The 17,756-nt window shown below is 36.7% G+C and overlaps 2 protein-coding genes across 19 annotated transcripts in view; both read left to right on the top strand.

Moving 5' to 3' along the window:
• LOC107225925 (probable GPI-anchored adhesin-like protein PGA55) overlaps positions 1-1,687 on the top strand; it is a 124,078-nt gene extending 122,391 nt beyond the window's left edge. For all 17 annotated transcript variants that reach the window (XM_015666556.2, XM_046730721.1, XM_015666554.2 and 14 more), the window contains 2 exons: positions 83-216; positions 1,030-1,687. In XM_015666556.2, coding sequence (XP_015522042.2) covers positions 83-216; positions 1,030-1,234 — 339 coding nt within the window. In that variant the 3' untranslated portion in view covers positions 1,235-1,687. The remainder of the gene's footprint in view (positions 1-82; positions 217-1,029) is intronic.
• Positions 1-17,728, top strand: part of LOC107222140 (ubiquitin domain-containing protein UBFD1) — a 32,646-nt gene extending 14,918 nt beyond the window's left edge. The window contains exons 3-6 of one of the 2 annotated variants that reach the window (XM_046730735.1): positions 11,772-11,807; positions 13,483-14,018; positions 14,797-14,985; positions 15,418-17,728. In XM_046730735.1, coding sequence (XP_046586691.1) covers positions 11,795-11,807; positions 13,483-14,018; positions 14,797-14,985; positions 15,418-15,528 — 849 coding nt within the window. In that variant the 5' untranslated portion in view covers positions 11,772-11,794 and the 3' untranslated portion in view covers positions 15,529-17,728. Of the gene's footprint in view, positions 1-11,755; positions 11,808-13,482; positions 14,019-14,796; positions 14,986-15,417 lie in introns of those variants that run through there. The other variant, XM_015661387.2, reaches the window with a different exon arrangement.
• Positions 17,729-17,756: the final 28 nt, after the last annotated feature.

The raw sequence follows: 17,756 nt of genomic DNA, 5'->3' as shown, positions 1-17,756 counted from the left end.
AATTTCAGTATATTGAGTCTTTTTCCAACTTTCGCTTTAACCCAGAGTTAAATTTATCTTATTTCAATTTTTTCTATGCCAGGAAATTCAAACGACATGTGCGGAAGTGTGCGAAAGCTGCGAGAAGAAGGTTTACCCATTGGAAAAGGTTGAGACCAACAACAAAATCTTCCACAAGCAGTGTTTTCGGTGTCTCCAATGCAATTGCATTCTTAGGTAAAGTAAAACTAAACTAGAATATTGTCGAAAATAAAATAGTATATTGTGTTATTAGTGAGGAAAGTGGGTGATTTCCGATGAGTGTGAAGTTTGCAGCGTGAGCCGCAAAGGCTAGGGCTGCGTTCACGCGAATACGAGTGCGAAGTTAACCTTACAAGTGCTGCAATTGCACGAGTCAGATATCGCCGATTAACACATGTAACGCACGCTATTTTTCCCAACACCCGTGAAGGAAAGTTTGATTTGAAAAGTAAGGATTGTGTTACAGAACGCGGAATTAGAGCCGGATGACTTACGCTCAATGATACAGTGCGCAAAATTGAATTGTTCGCAAGTGCGCGTGCGTAAAAATAAGTATGTAAAATATAGCGTTTCAATTGCGCGCATGTGCCAACGTTGTTTTACCGCACTGTTCGGAAATGGGGCACTTTACGCGCGCTCCAAAGGCGTAAAAAATCTAACTTTCAAACCAGACGTTGGAAAAGAAATATTTTCCGTAAAACTCCAACTATAAGAATTCCGATTGATAAACTTTCAACAAATATCAAAGTTTTTACATAATTCTGCGATTAGTTCACGAAAATTTATACGTAACTGTAAAGGAATGTTTTCAGTAAAACTGTAATGAAAACTGAAGATTTGTTAGATAAATTTTCAATAAATATCGAGTTATTTTCATAAATATGCCGAAATTAATTTTGGCAAAAATTTACCTGATTCTAAGTAAATTCATAGAAGTTTTTAGAGAACGGTTATCTCCCGCAAAGTTTATCTTACGCTTGTCGATAAAATCGTCTTTTCTCCTTACAGAATGGACACGTTCACATTGAACAACGGAAAATTATATTGTATACCCCATTTTAAACAACTTTTTATAACAAGAGGAAATTACGACGAGGGTTTTGGAATAAATCCCCACAAAAATAAATGGGCATCTTCCACCGCTGGATCTCCAGCGATGCCACTGACCACGAACACAGCAACACCAATCGCTGTGTCAAACGGTGACCTTTGATTACTTAATATGTATATATATATATATATATGTGTGTGTGTGTATATATATATACCTATTAACAGCAACTGTAACTGTTACTTTAAACATCAGTTAGGGTAGATGTCTCACATAAATTAAGTCGACTAAATTATTCCTCTCCTAAACTCAGCATCATTCCATTTCTGATGTCCACAATGAGTTTCGGACATATTGTGTAACATTCATTAATTCGCCTTTAACAAATTTGTACATGGATAATAATTTTGGAACACACTGACGAAACTCGTTAAGTATAAGATGATTAGCTCAACAGTGTCGAACCGTATCTGCTTCGGCGCCATTATATAAGACGGTTATTAGATAAATTGTCAATATATCTTGATTCTTGCCATTTAGGCGGTGAAAATTAATATGATACGTATGTACATTACTCAAAACCAATTGTTTATATTAAATGAATTTTCAAATTTATTATTTCCATCTCATTCCACCTCTCATCCTTTGTTATTCTCTCTCTCTCTCTCTCTCTCTCTCTCTCTCTCTCTCTCTCTCTCTCTCTCTCTCTCTCTCTCTCTTGCTGATTTTTATTCTATTCGTCAGATAGTGACATATAATTTCATTGAAACTCAGAAAATATATAGAGATTTAAAAAAACGTTGTACGTTAGGTAAATGAACAAAACACCTGCATAGACATGTATTTAACATTTTAACACTGTTATATCGTTGCAATTGAGATTCCCAAAAAAACTATGTTGTGAATTAAGCACCTCGAGTATGTATCTAAAGGCATACAACCACTCGATTCGAGATACAAGTGCTTCTACATTCTAATTATTGCACTAAATTGTTATTATTATGATCATAATGTCGTTACTCGGAAGCCCCAGTTTATCTGAACAATGTCCCATATTCTCCTTATTTGTCTAAGTCAACTTTTATCGTTTTGTATTAATTTTATTTTACAATTTTTAGATATTTTATTGCCTATTATTATCACTATTTTTATTATTTTTATTATCATATTTGATTTTTACGACTATTGGATGTAGGTATACATTCATATATATTAGCTTCAGTTATACATATTATTATTATTATTATCATTGTTATTATTATTACTAGTATTATTATTATTATTATTATTAATATGTCATATTTTTTACCATGCAGGCGTAATAACTTTGAGTTTCGTGTACTTTATATTGTATTCCTATGAAAATATATTATGTCTTTATATTATTTGTGAAATACATATTTAATTCTTATAGCAAACTTATCGTGTCTTCTTATTTTACAGTCTCCAATTTATTGCGACCCCAAATATGGGTTTAAATTTTGAACAAATTAAAGTGTGCAAGATACACGAACGTCATCGTCTCCTTCTTCCTACTATCCGCTTGAGGTGGTGAGAAACTCAATTTTAAACGTACGAGAAGGGTAAATTTTTTCTCCTCGTTTGCGGCATTAATAACGATAGAAATGTTATAATTTCTCCTACAACGTAACAATGGATTCGCCACGTATGGACCTACAGAGTTAGATTTTGAGATTTAAAGAAATGAATTATTGTGCCCAACATGTTACTATGAAAACGTTATTCAATGAGTCCTACTGCGACCAAACTCATTGACCAAGATTGCAAGTGTTGTGGAACTACACTTAAGAAACTCCATATCTTGAGCCAAAGAAACACCCATAGAAGTTTCAGCAGAATCTGTGGTCCGGAGATCTGATATTCTCCTTTTGAGAGGTGTTCCATAATTTTCTAGCCCTTCTATTGGCTCCAGACTGGGACATCTGCACTTGGCGTGCCTTCTTTCTGCAAGATGCATTCGCCATAAGTTTCTCGGGTTTACATGTCAATGTAATCTGAAAAGGTTTCTGCAAAGTTGGTTCTAGAAAAAATAATTTACCTAATGAATTGAAAAGACTTTATTGATTGGCCTTATCTCCTTTGCGTCAAAGCTTCAACATTTGACAAAATCGCCCGTAACAGACTGTTTAGAGGCAACGTCAATGCAATTTCGCAGTGAAAATGACTACGATGAAAGTAAATTTACTAAAAAGATGGCTTTAAGCTTTAGGGTAATGATAGAAAACCGATATGGCGAGATGATAATATATTTGGTATTCAACAGCTTCGTTTTTATAATATTATGAGCGCAGTGACTGAAGTTAATCGATTATTGATAATTGGAAGAATGCTATACCCGTTGATTTTTTTTGATAAATAGACAGCCAGAAATCGCCAACATGTCGTTGCATTTCTTCTGCTGTTGGTTATGAAATGTTCCGATCCTCTTCTTGATTCGCTCAGGGAAGAATTCGTGGAAAGAAATGCTAAAAATCAATTTTGATTGGAAAAGCTTTCGAATGAGAAATGACGAGTGAAATTCTTCGATTTTCAGCTGTAACTTTGGATACAACGATGCGAGCGTATTGGGACTGCGGCCAACCAATTTCTCTGGCAAAATTACATCGAAATAGTGCCAAAAAGAATTTATTCCAGCACTTTTCAGAATCGCGAAAATTTTCGAAAAAAATACAAAGGGGTTAGCCTTACTTTTTCATCATTTTTTGCGGCGAAAATTTTTGGTCTCAGATTCGATTTGAATGACCCTCTCCTGACTAATTGGACCCCCAGGAACTCGGAAAACGCAGCAGAAAAGGCGTGGGATGAACTGGAGGGAAATTGCGAAGGAAAAAGCACCTGCTGAAAAATGTCAAAAACACAGGTTCTCGTTTTTCGGCTGTAACTTTTGATAGGTTGATCGCAGCGTATTGGGACTGCGCCCAATCGATTTCTCTCGCAAAATTACGTCGGAATACTGCCAGAAAGAGTTTATCCCAGCACTTTTCAGAATTGCGAAAATTTTCGAAAAAAATACAAAGGGGTAAGCCTTGCTTTTTTTCTGGCTGAAAAATTTTTGGTCTCAGATTCGATTTGAATGAGCCTTTCCTGACTAATTGCACCCCCAGGAACTCAGAAAATGCAGCGAAAAAGGCGTGGGATGGACAGGAGAGAAGTTACGAAGGAAAAAGCACCTGCTGAAAAATGTCGAAAACGCAGGTTCTCGTTTTTCGGTTCTAACTTTTGATGAGTTGATCGCAGCGTATTGGGACTGCGCCCAATCGATTTCTCTCGCAAAATTACGTCGGAATGGTGCATGAAAGAATTCATTCCAGCACTTTTCAAAATCGCGAAAATTTTCGCCAAAAATGCAAAGGGCCTTGCTTTTTTTCTGGCTGAAAAATTTTTGGTCTCAAATTCGATTTGAATGAGCCTTTCCTGACTAATTGCACCCCCAGGAACTCAGAAAACGTAGCGAAAAAGGCGTGGGATCAACAGGAGAGAAATTACGAAGGAAAAAGCACCTGCTGAAAAATGTCGAAAACGCAGGTTCTCGTTTTTCGGCTCTAACTTTTGATAAGTTGATCGCAGCGTATTGGGACTGCGCCCAATCGATTTCTCTCGCAAAATTACGTCGGAATACTGCCAGAAAGAGTTTATCCCAGCACTTTTCAGAATTGCGAAAATTTTCGAAAAAAATACAAAGGGGTAAGCCTTGCTTTTTTTCTGGCTGAAAAATTTTTGGTCTCAGATTCGATTTGAATGAGCCTTTCCTGACTAATTGCACCCCCAGGAACTCAGAAAATGCAGCGAAAAAGGCGTGGGATGGACAGGAGAGAAGTTACGAAGGAAAAAGCACCTGCTGAAAAATGTCGAAAACGCAGGTTCTCGTTTTTCGGTTCTAACTTTTGATGAGTTGATCGCAGCGTATTGGGACTGCGCCCAATCGATTTCTCTCGCAAAATTACGTCGGAATGGTGCATGAAAGAATTCATTCCAGCACTTTTCAAAATCGCGAAAATTTTCGCCAAAAATGCAAAGGGCCTTGCTTTTTTTCTGGCTGAAAAATTTTTGGTCTCAGATTCGATTTGAATGAGCCTTTCCTGACTAATTGTACCCCCAGGAACTCAGAAAACGCAGCGAAAAAGGCGTGGGATCAACAGGAGAGAAATTACGAAGGAAAAAGCACCTGCTGAAAAATGTCGAAAACGCAGGTTCTCGTTTTTCGGCTCTAACTTTTGATAAGTTGATCGCAGCGTATTGGGACTGCGCCCAATCGATTTCTCTCGCAAAATTACGTCGGAATACTGCCAGAAAGAGTTTATCCCAGCACTTTTCAGAATTGCGAAAATTTTCGAAAAAAATACAAAGGGGTAAGCCTTGCTTTTTTTCTGGCTGAAAAATTTTTGGTCTCAGATTCGATTTGAATGAGCCTTTCCTGACTAATTGCACCCCCAGGAACTCAGAAAATGCAGCGAAAAAGGCGTGGGATGGACAGGAGAGAAGTTACGAAGGAAAAAGCACCTGCTGAAAAATGTCGAAAACGCAGGTTCTCGTTTTTCGGTTCTAACTTTTGATGAGTTGATCGCAGCGTATTGGGACTGCGCCCAATCGATTTCTCTCGCAAAATTACGTCGGAATGGTGCATGAAAGAATTCATTCCAGCACTTTTCAAAATCGCGAAAATTTTCGCCAAAAATGCAAAGGGCCTTGCTTTTTTTCTGGCTGAAAAATTTTTGGTCTCAGATTCGATTTGAATGAGCCTTTCCTGACTAATTGTACCCCCAGGAACTCAGAAAACGCAGCGAAAAAGGCGTGGGATCAACAGGAGAGAAATTACGAAGGAAAAAGCACCTGCTGAAAAATGTCGAAAACGCAGGTTCTCGTTTTTCGGCTCTAACTTTTGATAAGTTGATCGCAGCGTATTGGGACTGCGCCCAATCGATTTCTCTCGCAAAATCACGTCGGAATGGTTCATGAAAGAATTCATTCCAGCACTTTTCAAAATCGCGAAAATTTTCGCCAAAAATGCAAAGGGCCTTGCTTTTTTTCTGGCTGAAAAATTTTTGGTCTCAAATTCGATTTGAATGAGCCTTTCCTGACTAATTGCACCCCCAGGAACTCAGAAAACGTAGCGAAAAAGGCGTGGGATCAACAGGAGAGAAATTACGAAGGAAAAAGCACCTGCTGAAAAATGTCGAAAACGCAGGTTCTCGTTTTTCGGCTCTAACTTTTGATAAGTTGATCGCAGCGTATTGGGACTGCGCCCAATCGATTTCTCTCGCAAAATTACGTCGGAATACTGCCAGAAAGAGTTTATCCCAGCACTTTTCAGAATTGCGAAAATTTTCGAAAAAAATACAAAGGGGTAAGCCTTGCTTTTTTTCTGGCTGAAAAATTTTTGGTCTCAGATTCGATTTGAATGAGCCTTTCCTGACTAATTGCACCCCCAGGAACTCAGAAAATGCAGCGAAAAAGGCGTGGGATGGACAGGAGAGAAGTTACGAAGGAAAAAGCACCTGCTGAAAAATGTCGAAAACGCAGGTTCTCGTTTTTCGGTTCTAACTTTTGATGAGTTGATCGCAGCGTATTGGGACTGCGCCCAATCGATTTCTCTCGCAAAATTACGTCGGAATGGTGCATGAAAGAATTCATTCCAGCACTTTTCAAAATCGCGAAAATTTTCGCCAAAAATGCAAAGGGCCTTGCTTTTTTTCTGGCTGAAAAATTTTTGGTCTCAGATTCGATTTGAATGAGCCTTTCCTGACTAATTGTACCCCCAGGAACTCAGAAAACGCAGCGAAAAAGGCGTGGGATCAACAGGAGAGAAATTACGAAGGAAAAAGCACCTGCTGAAAAATGTCGAAAACGCAGGTTCTCGTTTTTCGGCTCTAACTTTTGATAAGTTGATCGCAGCGTATTGGGACTGCGCCGAATCGATTTCTCTCGCAAAATTACGTCGGAATGGTGCTTAAAAGAATTCATTCCAGCACTTTTCAAAATCGCGAAAATTTTCGCCAAAAATGCAAAGGGGTTAGCCTTGCTTTTTTTTTGGCTGAAAAATTTTTGGTCCCAGATTCGATTTAAATGACCCTTTCCTGACTAATTGGACCCCCAGGAACTCAGAAAACGCAGCGAAAAAGGCGTGGGATCAACAGGAGAGAAGTTACGAAGGAAAAAGCACCTGCTGAAAAATGTCGAAAACGCAGGTTCTCGTTTTTCGGTTCTAACTTTTGATGAGTTGATCGCAGCGTATTGGGACCGCGCCCAATCGATTTCTCTCGCAAAATTACGTCGGAATACTGCCAGAAAGAGTTTATCCCAGCACTTTTCAGAATTGCGAAAATTTTCGAAAAAAATACAAAGGGGTTAGCCTTACTTTTTTTTTGGCTGAAAAATTTTTGGTCTCAGATTCGATTTGAATGAGCCTTTCCTGACTAATTGCACCCCCAGGAACTCAGAAAATGCAGCGAAAAAGGCGTGGGATGGACAGGAGAGAAGTTACGAAGGAAAAAGCACCTGCTGAAAAATGTCGAAAACGCAGGTTCTCGTTTTTCGGTTCTAACTTTTGATGAGTTGATCGCAGCGTATTGGGACTGCGCCCAATCGATTTCTCTCGCAAAATTACGTCGGAATGGTGCATGAAAGAATTCATTCCAGCACTTTTCAAAATCGCGAAAATTTTCGCCAAAAATGCAAAGGGCCTTGCTTTTTTTCTGGCTGAAAAATTTTTGGTCTCAGATTCGATTTGAATGAGCCTTTCCTGACTAATTGTACCCCCAGGAACTCAGAAAACGCAGCGAAAAAGGCGTGGGATCAACAGGAGAGAAATTACGAAGGAAAAAGCACCTGCTGAAAAATGTCGAAAACGCAGGTTCTCGTTTTTCGGCTCTAACTTTTGATAAGTTGATCGCAGCGTATTGGGACTGCGCCCAATCGATTTCTCTCGCAAAATTACGTCGGAATGGTGCTTAAAAGAATTCATTCCAGCACTTTTCAAAATCGCGAAAATTTTCGCCAAAAATGCAAAGGGGTTAGCCTTGCTTTTTTTTTGGCTGAAAAATTTTTGGTCCCAGATTCGATTTAAATGACCCTTTCCTGACTAATTGGACCCCCAGGAACTCAGAAAATGCAGCGAAAAAGGCGTGGGATGGACAGGAGAGAAATTACGAAGCAAAAAGCACCTGCTGAAAAATGTCGAAAACGCTGGTTCTCGTTTTTCGGCTCTAACTTTTGATAAGTTGATCGCAGCGTATTGGGACCGCGCCCAATCGATTTCTCTCGCAAAATTACGTCGGAATACTGCCAGAAAGAGTTTATCCCAGCACTTTTCAGAATTGCGAAAATTTTCGAAAAAAATACAAAGGGGTTAGCCTTGCTTTTTTTCTGGCTGAAAAATTTTTGGTCTCAGATTCGATTTAAATGACCCTTTCCTGACTAATTGGATCCCCAGGAACTCAGAAAATGCAGCGAAAAAGGCGTGGGATGGACAGGAGAGAAATTACGAAGGAAAAAGCACCTGCTGAAAAATGTCGAAAACGCAGGTTCTCGTTTTTCGGCTCTAACTTTTGATAAGTTGATCGCAGCGTATTGGGACTGCGCCCAATCGATTTCTCTTGCAAAATTACGTCGGAATGGTGCATGAAAGAATTCATTCCAGCACTTTTCAAAATCGCGAAAATTTTCGCCAAAAATGCAAAGGGGTTAGCCTTGCTTTTTTTTTGGCTGAAAAATTTTTGGCCCCAGATTCGATTTGAATGAGCCTTTCCTGACTAATTGCACCCCCAGGAACTCAGAAAACGCAGCGAAAACAGCGTGGGATCAACAGGAGAGAAGTTACGAAGGAAAAAGCACCTGCTGAAAAATGTCGAAAACGCTGGTTCTCGTTTTTCGGCTCTAACTTTTGATAAGTTGATCGCAGCGTATTGGGACCGCACCCAATCGATTTCTCTCGCAAAATTACGTCGGAATGGTGCATGAAAGAATTCATTCAAGCACTTTTCAAAATCGCGAAAATTTTCGAAAAAAATACAAAGGGGTTAGCCTTGCTTTTTTTCTGGCTGAAAAATTTTTGGTCTCAGATTCGATTTGAATGAGCCTTTCCTGACTAATTGCACCCCCAGGAACTCAGAAAACGCAGCGAAAACAGCGTGGGATCAACAGGAGAGAAGTTACGAAGGAAAAAGCACCTGCTGAAAAATGTCGAAAACGCAGGTTCTCGTTTTTCGGCTCTAACTTTTGATGAGTTGATCGCAGCGTATTGGGACTGCGCCCAATCGATTTCTCTCGCAAAATTACGTCGGAATACTGCCAAAAAGAGTTTATCCCAGCACTTTTCAGAATTGCGAGAATTTTCGAAAAAAATACAAAGGAGTTAGCCTTACTTTTTTTTTGGCTGAAAAATTTTTGGTCCCAGATTCGATTTAAATGACCCTTTCCTGACTAATTGCACCCCCAGGAACTCAGAAAACGCAGCGAAAAAGGCGTGGGATCAACAGGAGAGAAATTACGAAGGAAAAAGCACCTGCTGAAAAATGTCGAAAACGCAGGTTCTCGTTTTTCGGCTCTAACTTTTGATAAGTTGATCGCAGCGTATTGGGACCGCGCCCAATCGATTTCTCTCGCAAAATTACGTCGGAATGGTGCATGAAAGAATTCATTCAAGCACTTTTCAAAATCGCGAAAATTTTCGAAAAAAATACAAAGGGGTTAGCCTTGCTTTTTTTCTGGCTGAAAAATTTTTGGTCTCAGATTCGATTTGAATGAGCCTTTCCTGACTAATTGCACCCCCAGGAACTCAGAAAACGCAGCGAAAACAGCGTGGGATCAACAGGAGAGAAGTTACGAAGGAAAAAGCACCTGCTGAAAAATGTCGAAAACGCAGGTTCTCGTTTTTCGGTTCTAACTTTTGATGAGTTGATCGCAGCGTATTGGGACCGCGCCCAATCGATTTCTCTCGCAAAATTACGTCGGAATACTGCCAGAAAGAGTTTATCCCAGCACTTTTCAGAATTGCGAAAATTTTCGAAAAAAATACAAAGGGGTTAGCCTTACTTTTTTTTTGGCTGAAAAATTTTTGGTCCCAGCTTCGATTTAAATGACCCTTTCCTGACTAATTGGACCCCCAGGAACTCAGAAAATGCAGCGAAAAAGGCGTGGGATGGACAGGAGAGAAATTACGAAGGAAAAAGCACCTGCTGAAAAATGTCGAAAACGCAGGTTCTCGTTTTTCGGTTCTAACTTTTGATGAGTTGATCGCAGCGTATTGGGACCGCGCCCAATCGATTTCTCTCGCAAAATTACGTCGGAATACTGCCAGAAAGAGTTTATCCCAGCACTTTTCAGAATTGCGAAAATTTTCGAAAAAAATACAAAGGGGTTAGCCTTACTTTTTTTTTGGCTGAAAAATTTTTGGTCCCAGATTCGATTTAAATGACCCTTTCCTGACTAATTGGATCCCCAGGAACTCAGAAAATGCAGCGAAAAAGGCGTGGGATGGACAGGAGAGAAATTACGAAGGAAAAAGCACCTGCTGAAAAATGTCGAAAACGCAGGTTCTCGTTTTTCGGCTCTAACTTTTGATAAGTTGATCGCAGCGTATTGGGACTGCGCCCAATCGATTTCTCTTGCAAAATTACGTCGGAATGGTGCATGAAAGAATTCATTCCAGCACTTTTCAAAATCGCGAAAATTTTCGCCAAAAATGCAAAGGGGTTAGCCTTGCTTTTTTTTTGGCTGAAAAATTTTTGGCCCCAGATTCGATTTGAATGAGCCTTTCCTGACTAATTGCACCCCCAGGAACTCAGAAAACGCAGCGAAAACAGCGTGGGATCAACAGGAGAGAAGTTACGAAGGAAAAAGCACCTGCTGAAAAATGTCGAAAACGCAGGTTCTCGTTTTTCGGCTCTAACTTTTGATAAGTTGATCGCTGCGTATTGGGACAGCGCCCAATCGATTTCTCTCGCAAAATTACGTCGGAATAGTGCCAGAAAGAGTTTATTCCAGCACTTTTCAGAATCGTGAAAATTTTCGAAAAAAATACAAAGGGGTTAGCCTTGCTTTTTTTTATTTATAGGCTGAAAAATTTTCGGTCTCAGATTCGATTCGTACAACCATTTTCTGACCAATTGAACCCCCAGGAACTCACAAAACGCAGCGAAAACAGCGTAGGACCAACAGCAGAGAAATGACGACTAAAATTCTTTCGCAAAAAATTCTGTGATCAATAAAGTTGTCTAGAAGAATCTTCTGTCACTTGAATTGAGTTGATGATGACTTTGGGTAGGACAATTACGTGCGAAACAGTTTTGCAGTTAATCGCTGAGTGCTTGTTTAAAATTCCGCCTAACAATTTTATTTCAGTCAGCCAAATGAAATGGCAACTTGGCGATGCGAATTAACCCTGAAGCTACCAGTCTCTAAAGCTCAATTTCAAGTCTGGGAATAAATTAGGGGATTTTCATGTATCTATTCCAAATGTTACAACATATTGTCTTTGTTGAAAAGCCCAATAGTACACATTTAAATTTGTAGTAACATGGAAACTGTCACAAGATTGTGATATTTTTCTCAGCTAATCGGAAATGAGAAAAAGCAAACGGCCATACTCCGCGCGACGACATTCTGTTACATGTAAACCGGACTGAAGGATGCGCGATTTTGTAGTGTGCGACGGATTTTATGTACTGACGCTTTTCCACAGGCTCTACATCATCACCGTACATCATGGAGTGCGTTGGTACGTGGAAAAGTATTTACAATTACATTCAATTTGAAGCCAAATGCCGTCGGCGAATTGTTTTATCGAATTCCGATTCTGAATTATTGGTGTTGCATTGGCAGTGAGATTATCTCGTCGTTTGATTTTTAATTTCAAAAGATATTCGAATATCCTGGATTGTAATTTCACAAACTATGCAAGTCAGTCCAGATATAAAGCTTTTGACAACAATGATATTTCATATTGACCATTTCGAAAATACATATATTTCGGTCTCCTCGGAGAGATGCGTTCAACTCTCCTCATTAGAAACTATTTCAGATCTTCGCATGAAATTCAATTTCATGAAATATTGTCAACCTAACCTTCATACAATTCAAATATTCAATTCAAAACGTCTCCGTTGTCAAATCATTATGGACTAATTACAGTTGTACTTACGGACCTCACTCATCAATTCACAATCGAAATCTTTATTCTAAAAATTTCGCAAAGAAATGTACAATTTTTAACTGTTTTCGCTGGTATTTGTAGTAAATACCAATAGCCATACGGACATTGCTTTCCAATCTATAATTAATTCTTATTTTTAAGGAAACTAATGTTAAAATTTGTATTATCCGGTGAATAATTTCGATATTCCTCTGCTGTACAAATTCAACTCTCCTAAATTACTGAATAGTTTTTAAATATCTGTTCTCAAATTCCCTCATTTCTTGGATATTGTTTCAAATTTAATTTATTCAATTGTGAATATACTTATTCATTCTGAATACACAGAAAAATAATGTCATGTCAGAAAAAAAAATTTCCTTATTCTGTTGTCTCAATTTAGCATGTCAAATTTTTGTTTCAAAGTATATTGTATACACAAAATTCTACCGAACAGAAATATTGTTGTTTTTTTTACTATTTATTTACGTGTGATTAACTGTGTTGAATATTGACTTTGGGGACAAAGGTCTAAGAACTTAAGGTTGAATCGACCATACCATTGGCATCAAAAGTTAGGGAACAAAAAATATTTATCCACAAAATCTCTAACAATGTTGTTTTCACCAACTATAGTGAACTCGAATGAAACTATATCCCTATTATAAAGTTGAAATGGATCTAAGTAAATTTCAATAATACAAACTTAGATGTATAAAATTAAAGACTAAGTTTTAATATTACAACATTGAAAATGATTAAAATCTGTGGTTTTTTTTTTTTTCACCTGATGTTAATGTTTTTGGGCTTATTTTGCTCACCATGAAAATCTCTGAAGATTTGCTGAAAAAAATTAGCACACACAGTCATGTCCAGAATGTATAAAAATAGATTTGTGTATTTCTGGTACAACAAATGTTTGACAACAATTACAGTTCTGTGTTCAACTATACTATTCAAAAAGTGTTGAATATTTTTCGGACTATTTGTGAAGATCCAGTCAGCAGTCTGGTATGGCTGATTCATTCTGAAAAACAATTTTCTCATCAAACAATGACTAATGTCTGCAAATAATATATAGTTACACTATATTGCATTGTTCACTAGTAAATAGCTTTATCACAACTGCATAAATTCGTTATTTTGGTATCGGAATAATATAATCATTTTGATCTAATTTTCAGCCAAAATGTGACATATCAGATTCACAATCCGATGTTATTTAACTAATATATCTCAGTATTGAATATTTCTTTCATAGGAACGGCAAAGGGTGACAGTAATGACAACTGCTGTGTTACAGAACTGATCACAAACTCAAAAGCGCCAGACAATTCGTCAAAAAATGATTTGTCCAAGCCAGAATCGAAAGCGAATGATAATGCCGCGGCAGCAACTTCCCAAGATGAACCTAAGGAACGAATCGACTTCAAGATAATCTACAACAAACAAAAAATAGACGTCAATTTTCCACTAGATAACACAGTCAAAGACTTGAAGGCTCATTTACAGGACATTATTGCAGTGCCACAGGCCATGCAGAAAGTGATGATCAAAGGATTGGCAAAAGACGAACAAACTCTGAGAAGTTTGGGCGTTACAAAAGGCGCCAAAATTATGATTGTCGGTTCCAAGCTGAACGACGTTTTGGCTGTTTCAATACCCACAAAGCAGGACTTAGTCGATGAAGCAGCTACGGCTACAAGTAAGGAACCTTTGTCGCAGCAAACGATGCACCGTAAGGTCTTGGATAAAGGTATTCCTGAGGATGTGATACCTGGTATACTAAATAGCAAGGTTGGTTACGGGAAATATTACTCTTCTTGAAAGCAACAACATAATACCCTCCAAATCTGCCCAGCATGCTCTGAGCACTTGGCAGTTTCGTTCGTTTCGAATTTCTAAATTGCTTTAGTTGATCATCAATTATGAATTCAAAGCAGGGGAAAAAATTGAAAATTATTTTAACATGTTCTTGCACTTTTCATTTTCATTCATCCATATATTAAATTTATAGAAATGGTGGTATATCGTAGTTGTCAAATATTACTCGCCATCAGACACGTTTTCAGCCACTGAGCCTAGAAGAAATATAAGGGATCAACTTGATTTAGATGATCTACGGTTTCATTTAATTGAATTAATTACAATAAAAAGTTACTCGTACAAATTTTGATACAGTTCCGTTTTTATTCCTTTTTCTTGATAACACACATTTTGCACAATTGTTGCACATTTTTTGCAACAAGATTCCAAAAACTGATAGTGTCTCAAATAAGAAATATGAAGAACACTTGTAGATCCAATTTTCGAAAGTGATCTTTTCTTGATTGAATATGATCGGAAGAATTACTTGCAAATTGAAAAAAATTCGGTCAGAGCAGGAGGAAGTAAAGAAATTTGCAGGAACTTATCTTCCATTTACAGAAGTGGTCTAGGAAAGATTGTATTCTACGATTCAGGACATCTGTAAAATTAGGGAATTTTCATGTTGGAATATTAGCAAATACTTTGCAGGGATTAATCTACTTTCATATATGTCAATCGATAGTGAAAATTTTATTTTAATATCTAGGAATCACTTCCGGACTTTCCACTCACCGGTATGTTGAACAAGTCGGGTGGGAAAGTTCGTCTAACGTTCAAATTGGAGCAAGATCAACTATGGATTGGAACTAAGGAACGCACAGACAAGATACCAATGAACTCAATAAAAGGTGTTCTCAGCGAACCAATCCACGATCATCCGGAATACCACATAATGGTGAATTTACATTGACAGAAAAAATTAATGTTCCGAATTTATTCCTGTGCTTTGATTCTTGGAAGCTATTCAGATGTTCTTTCAGCTATTCCTGTCTCATCTTGCTTGAAACAAGAGTGATTTACTATTGCATCATTTTCTGTTTTTAGGATTTTCCTTTTTAATTCATTATCGTATTATTATTATTATTATTTTCGCATCTGAAGTATTATTTTTGAAATTGGATAAACTTTCAAAATTAAATTTTTTAATATGCTTCATTCTACTCATTGAAAGAATCATAATTGATTTATTTTCAACGAAGTTATAAATCTTTGAAAAAATTTTCGTTAAAATTTTTCAACCAAGTGTATTTTATTTTATTTTCTGCAAGCTGAAATAAAATTTCAAAATCTTACCTGATCTCTAAATAATACCCCATGTATTTTTCAGGCGATTCAATTGGGTCCGACAGAAGCATCGAGGTACTGGATATACTGGGTACCTGCGCAATATGTTTCGGCTATAAAAGATTCTATTTTGGGTAAATGGCAATATTTCTGATTCAAAATTACAAAAATAGAAATATCTCTGCAAATGAAAAGAGAAAAACAACGTGGTATAAAGATCAACACGAACGACTGTCCTAGTCAAACATTTTTGAGAGTAAGTTATTTCTGGTATCGACCCGAGCAATGGAACCGAAGTATTTCAAATAAAAGATCTTGTGAAATAAATCTGCAAACTTAACTGGCGTAATCCAGCATATAAATTAGCTAGGTACTAATAAAAACTCTACGCGATGTTTGACCACTAGACACAAGAAACATAATTTCTATTACTCGGCATAGAAGAAATGGAAATTTTTAAATCTTTTTACCTTTCAATTTAAATATTTTGTGTATATATTACAATGTGTTCTATTCGGCTAGCATTTGCGCATATCCACGACTAATATAATGCAATAGCGTCTCTGAATATAAAGCAAGTCAGCCAAAAAAATATATTTGTGATTATTTAATGCATCTATCTAGAACTTTTTTTTTTGATGTTATTATACCATTGCCAAGCCACGAGTAACTTAACTTGATATGCAATTTAAATGCATTTAGATACAGTTTTCAAGATTAACTTAGTCCTACTGCATTTGAATAACTGCTAAAGATACATCTACAAACAATGTAAACAGGTTTCTAGTACGCGCGAAGCTTTGTCTACAAAACGAGTCATTTTTTTTTCTTACTCTCGCTTCGGAATTTATTTCTTCGGCCATTTTTCCGTCAGTGTTTCTGATATAGGTACCCATGCGCACCGAAATGTCATTTATGTGACATATGCTTTTGATCTGGTACATTATGGCACCTATATCAGACGTTCGTCAAAAAACGCCTTCAATTTTTTCTAAATTTTATTTACCTTCGAACAAGTAAGTCCAAACCGTTTTGTTGATTGCTTACAAAGATCGACGTTTCTGTTCTTCAGAAGTGCATCATTAAATTTCGAATAAAATCGATGACAATTTTCTTTGGAAGAATTGAAGTATGTTCATGAGAAGCAATATTAATCAACGAAAATTCGTTTTACTTGCAAAATTTTTATAGGGATTTGATAGAAAGAAAGATGACAATAGAAATATTGCAAAAAATTAACATGTCATATTTTTCTACAATGTCTGGATAAAAAATAACTATTTAAATCGCGATTGGTTAGTCCCTAAAGTGGCCTCTTTCACGGACAAAGCTTCTCAATCGCTTACTTAAATTATTGATAAATTTAAATCAACAAAATCCACACTGATATAATTGCATGAATGAAAAACTGTTTTTTTAAATATCGTTCATTTTTTTATTCAAATTATTTTTGCAATAAATTATATTTATAATAAAAAATTCAGGTTACCTGTAATCAAAAGTGTATTTATTCTTATATACCCAAGTTGTTCTGAATTCCCAGAGTGGGAGACAATTAGTTTTAGCAACTTCTATTATTCGATTCATAAATTATCGCTTGCCAGCATTATTTTTTCCCACAAAATTGAATGTATCAAATTCCCAATCTGTGTTTTATTCCAAAGAATATATGGTTGAATATTTTTTTACACAAATTTTAGAGGAACAAAATTCCAATTTGCCATTATTGAACCTTGGAAAACACTTTTTCAAGTTTTACACTACAGATTAAATGTGCTGAGGCTAAAAATTCAATTATGTTTAAATAAGCGATTGGAATATAATTAATAAGGTAAATTTTTAGTCAATGCTTTGTGATGAAATAAACATGTAGACATATACGTGTAAATATGTATACATGTATATAAGTAAATATATAAGAAAGGAGAATAGGTATATATTGTGCTTGGTTATGAAATATTATAATAAATAACAACGAAGTTCACGCCAAATAACACGGCAATTACATTTAACTATTATTTGCCAATTGGCCTGAATGTTAAAAGTTGAACTCTCAAAAAAGTCTGAAACAGTTAAGTATGCTGATAAAAGCACAAATTATAAATTTCACGTAGAATGTAGATTGTGAATTAGGTTTTATACTGTCTTAAGTATAAAATATATTTTTAAATTGTGCGAAATATAAAATTTACCTAAAACTACAACCGCAGTCTGTACGTCAAAATTTGTTTGTTGAAAATATTATGTACCTAATTCTATTTCAATACAGAATTTTCGTATACTTATAATGTATGCAGTACCGTGTGGTTTTGGATTATTTAAAAAAGCAACATAAATAAAATGAGTGAGAAACATTTTCAAAAAGTTTTTCTTCTAACAATC

This window comes from Neodiprion lecontei, chromosome 2 (genome assembly GCF_021901455.1).
Source record: "Neodiprion lecontei isolate iyNeoLeco1 chromosome 2, iyNeoLeco1.1, whole genome shotgun sequence".
Lineage (NCBI taxonomy): Eukaryota > Metazoa > Arthropoda > Insecta > Hymenoptera > Diprionidae > Neodiprion > Neodiprion lecontei.
Note: the sequence above shows the minus strand (reverse complement) of the source record. Positions and strands in the feature narration are given on the sequence as shown.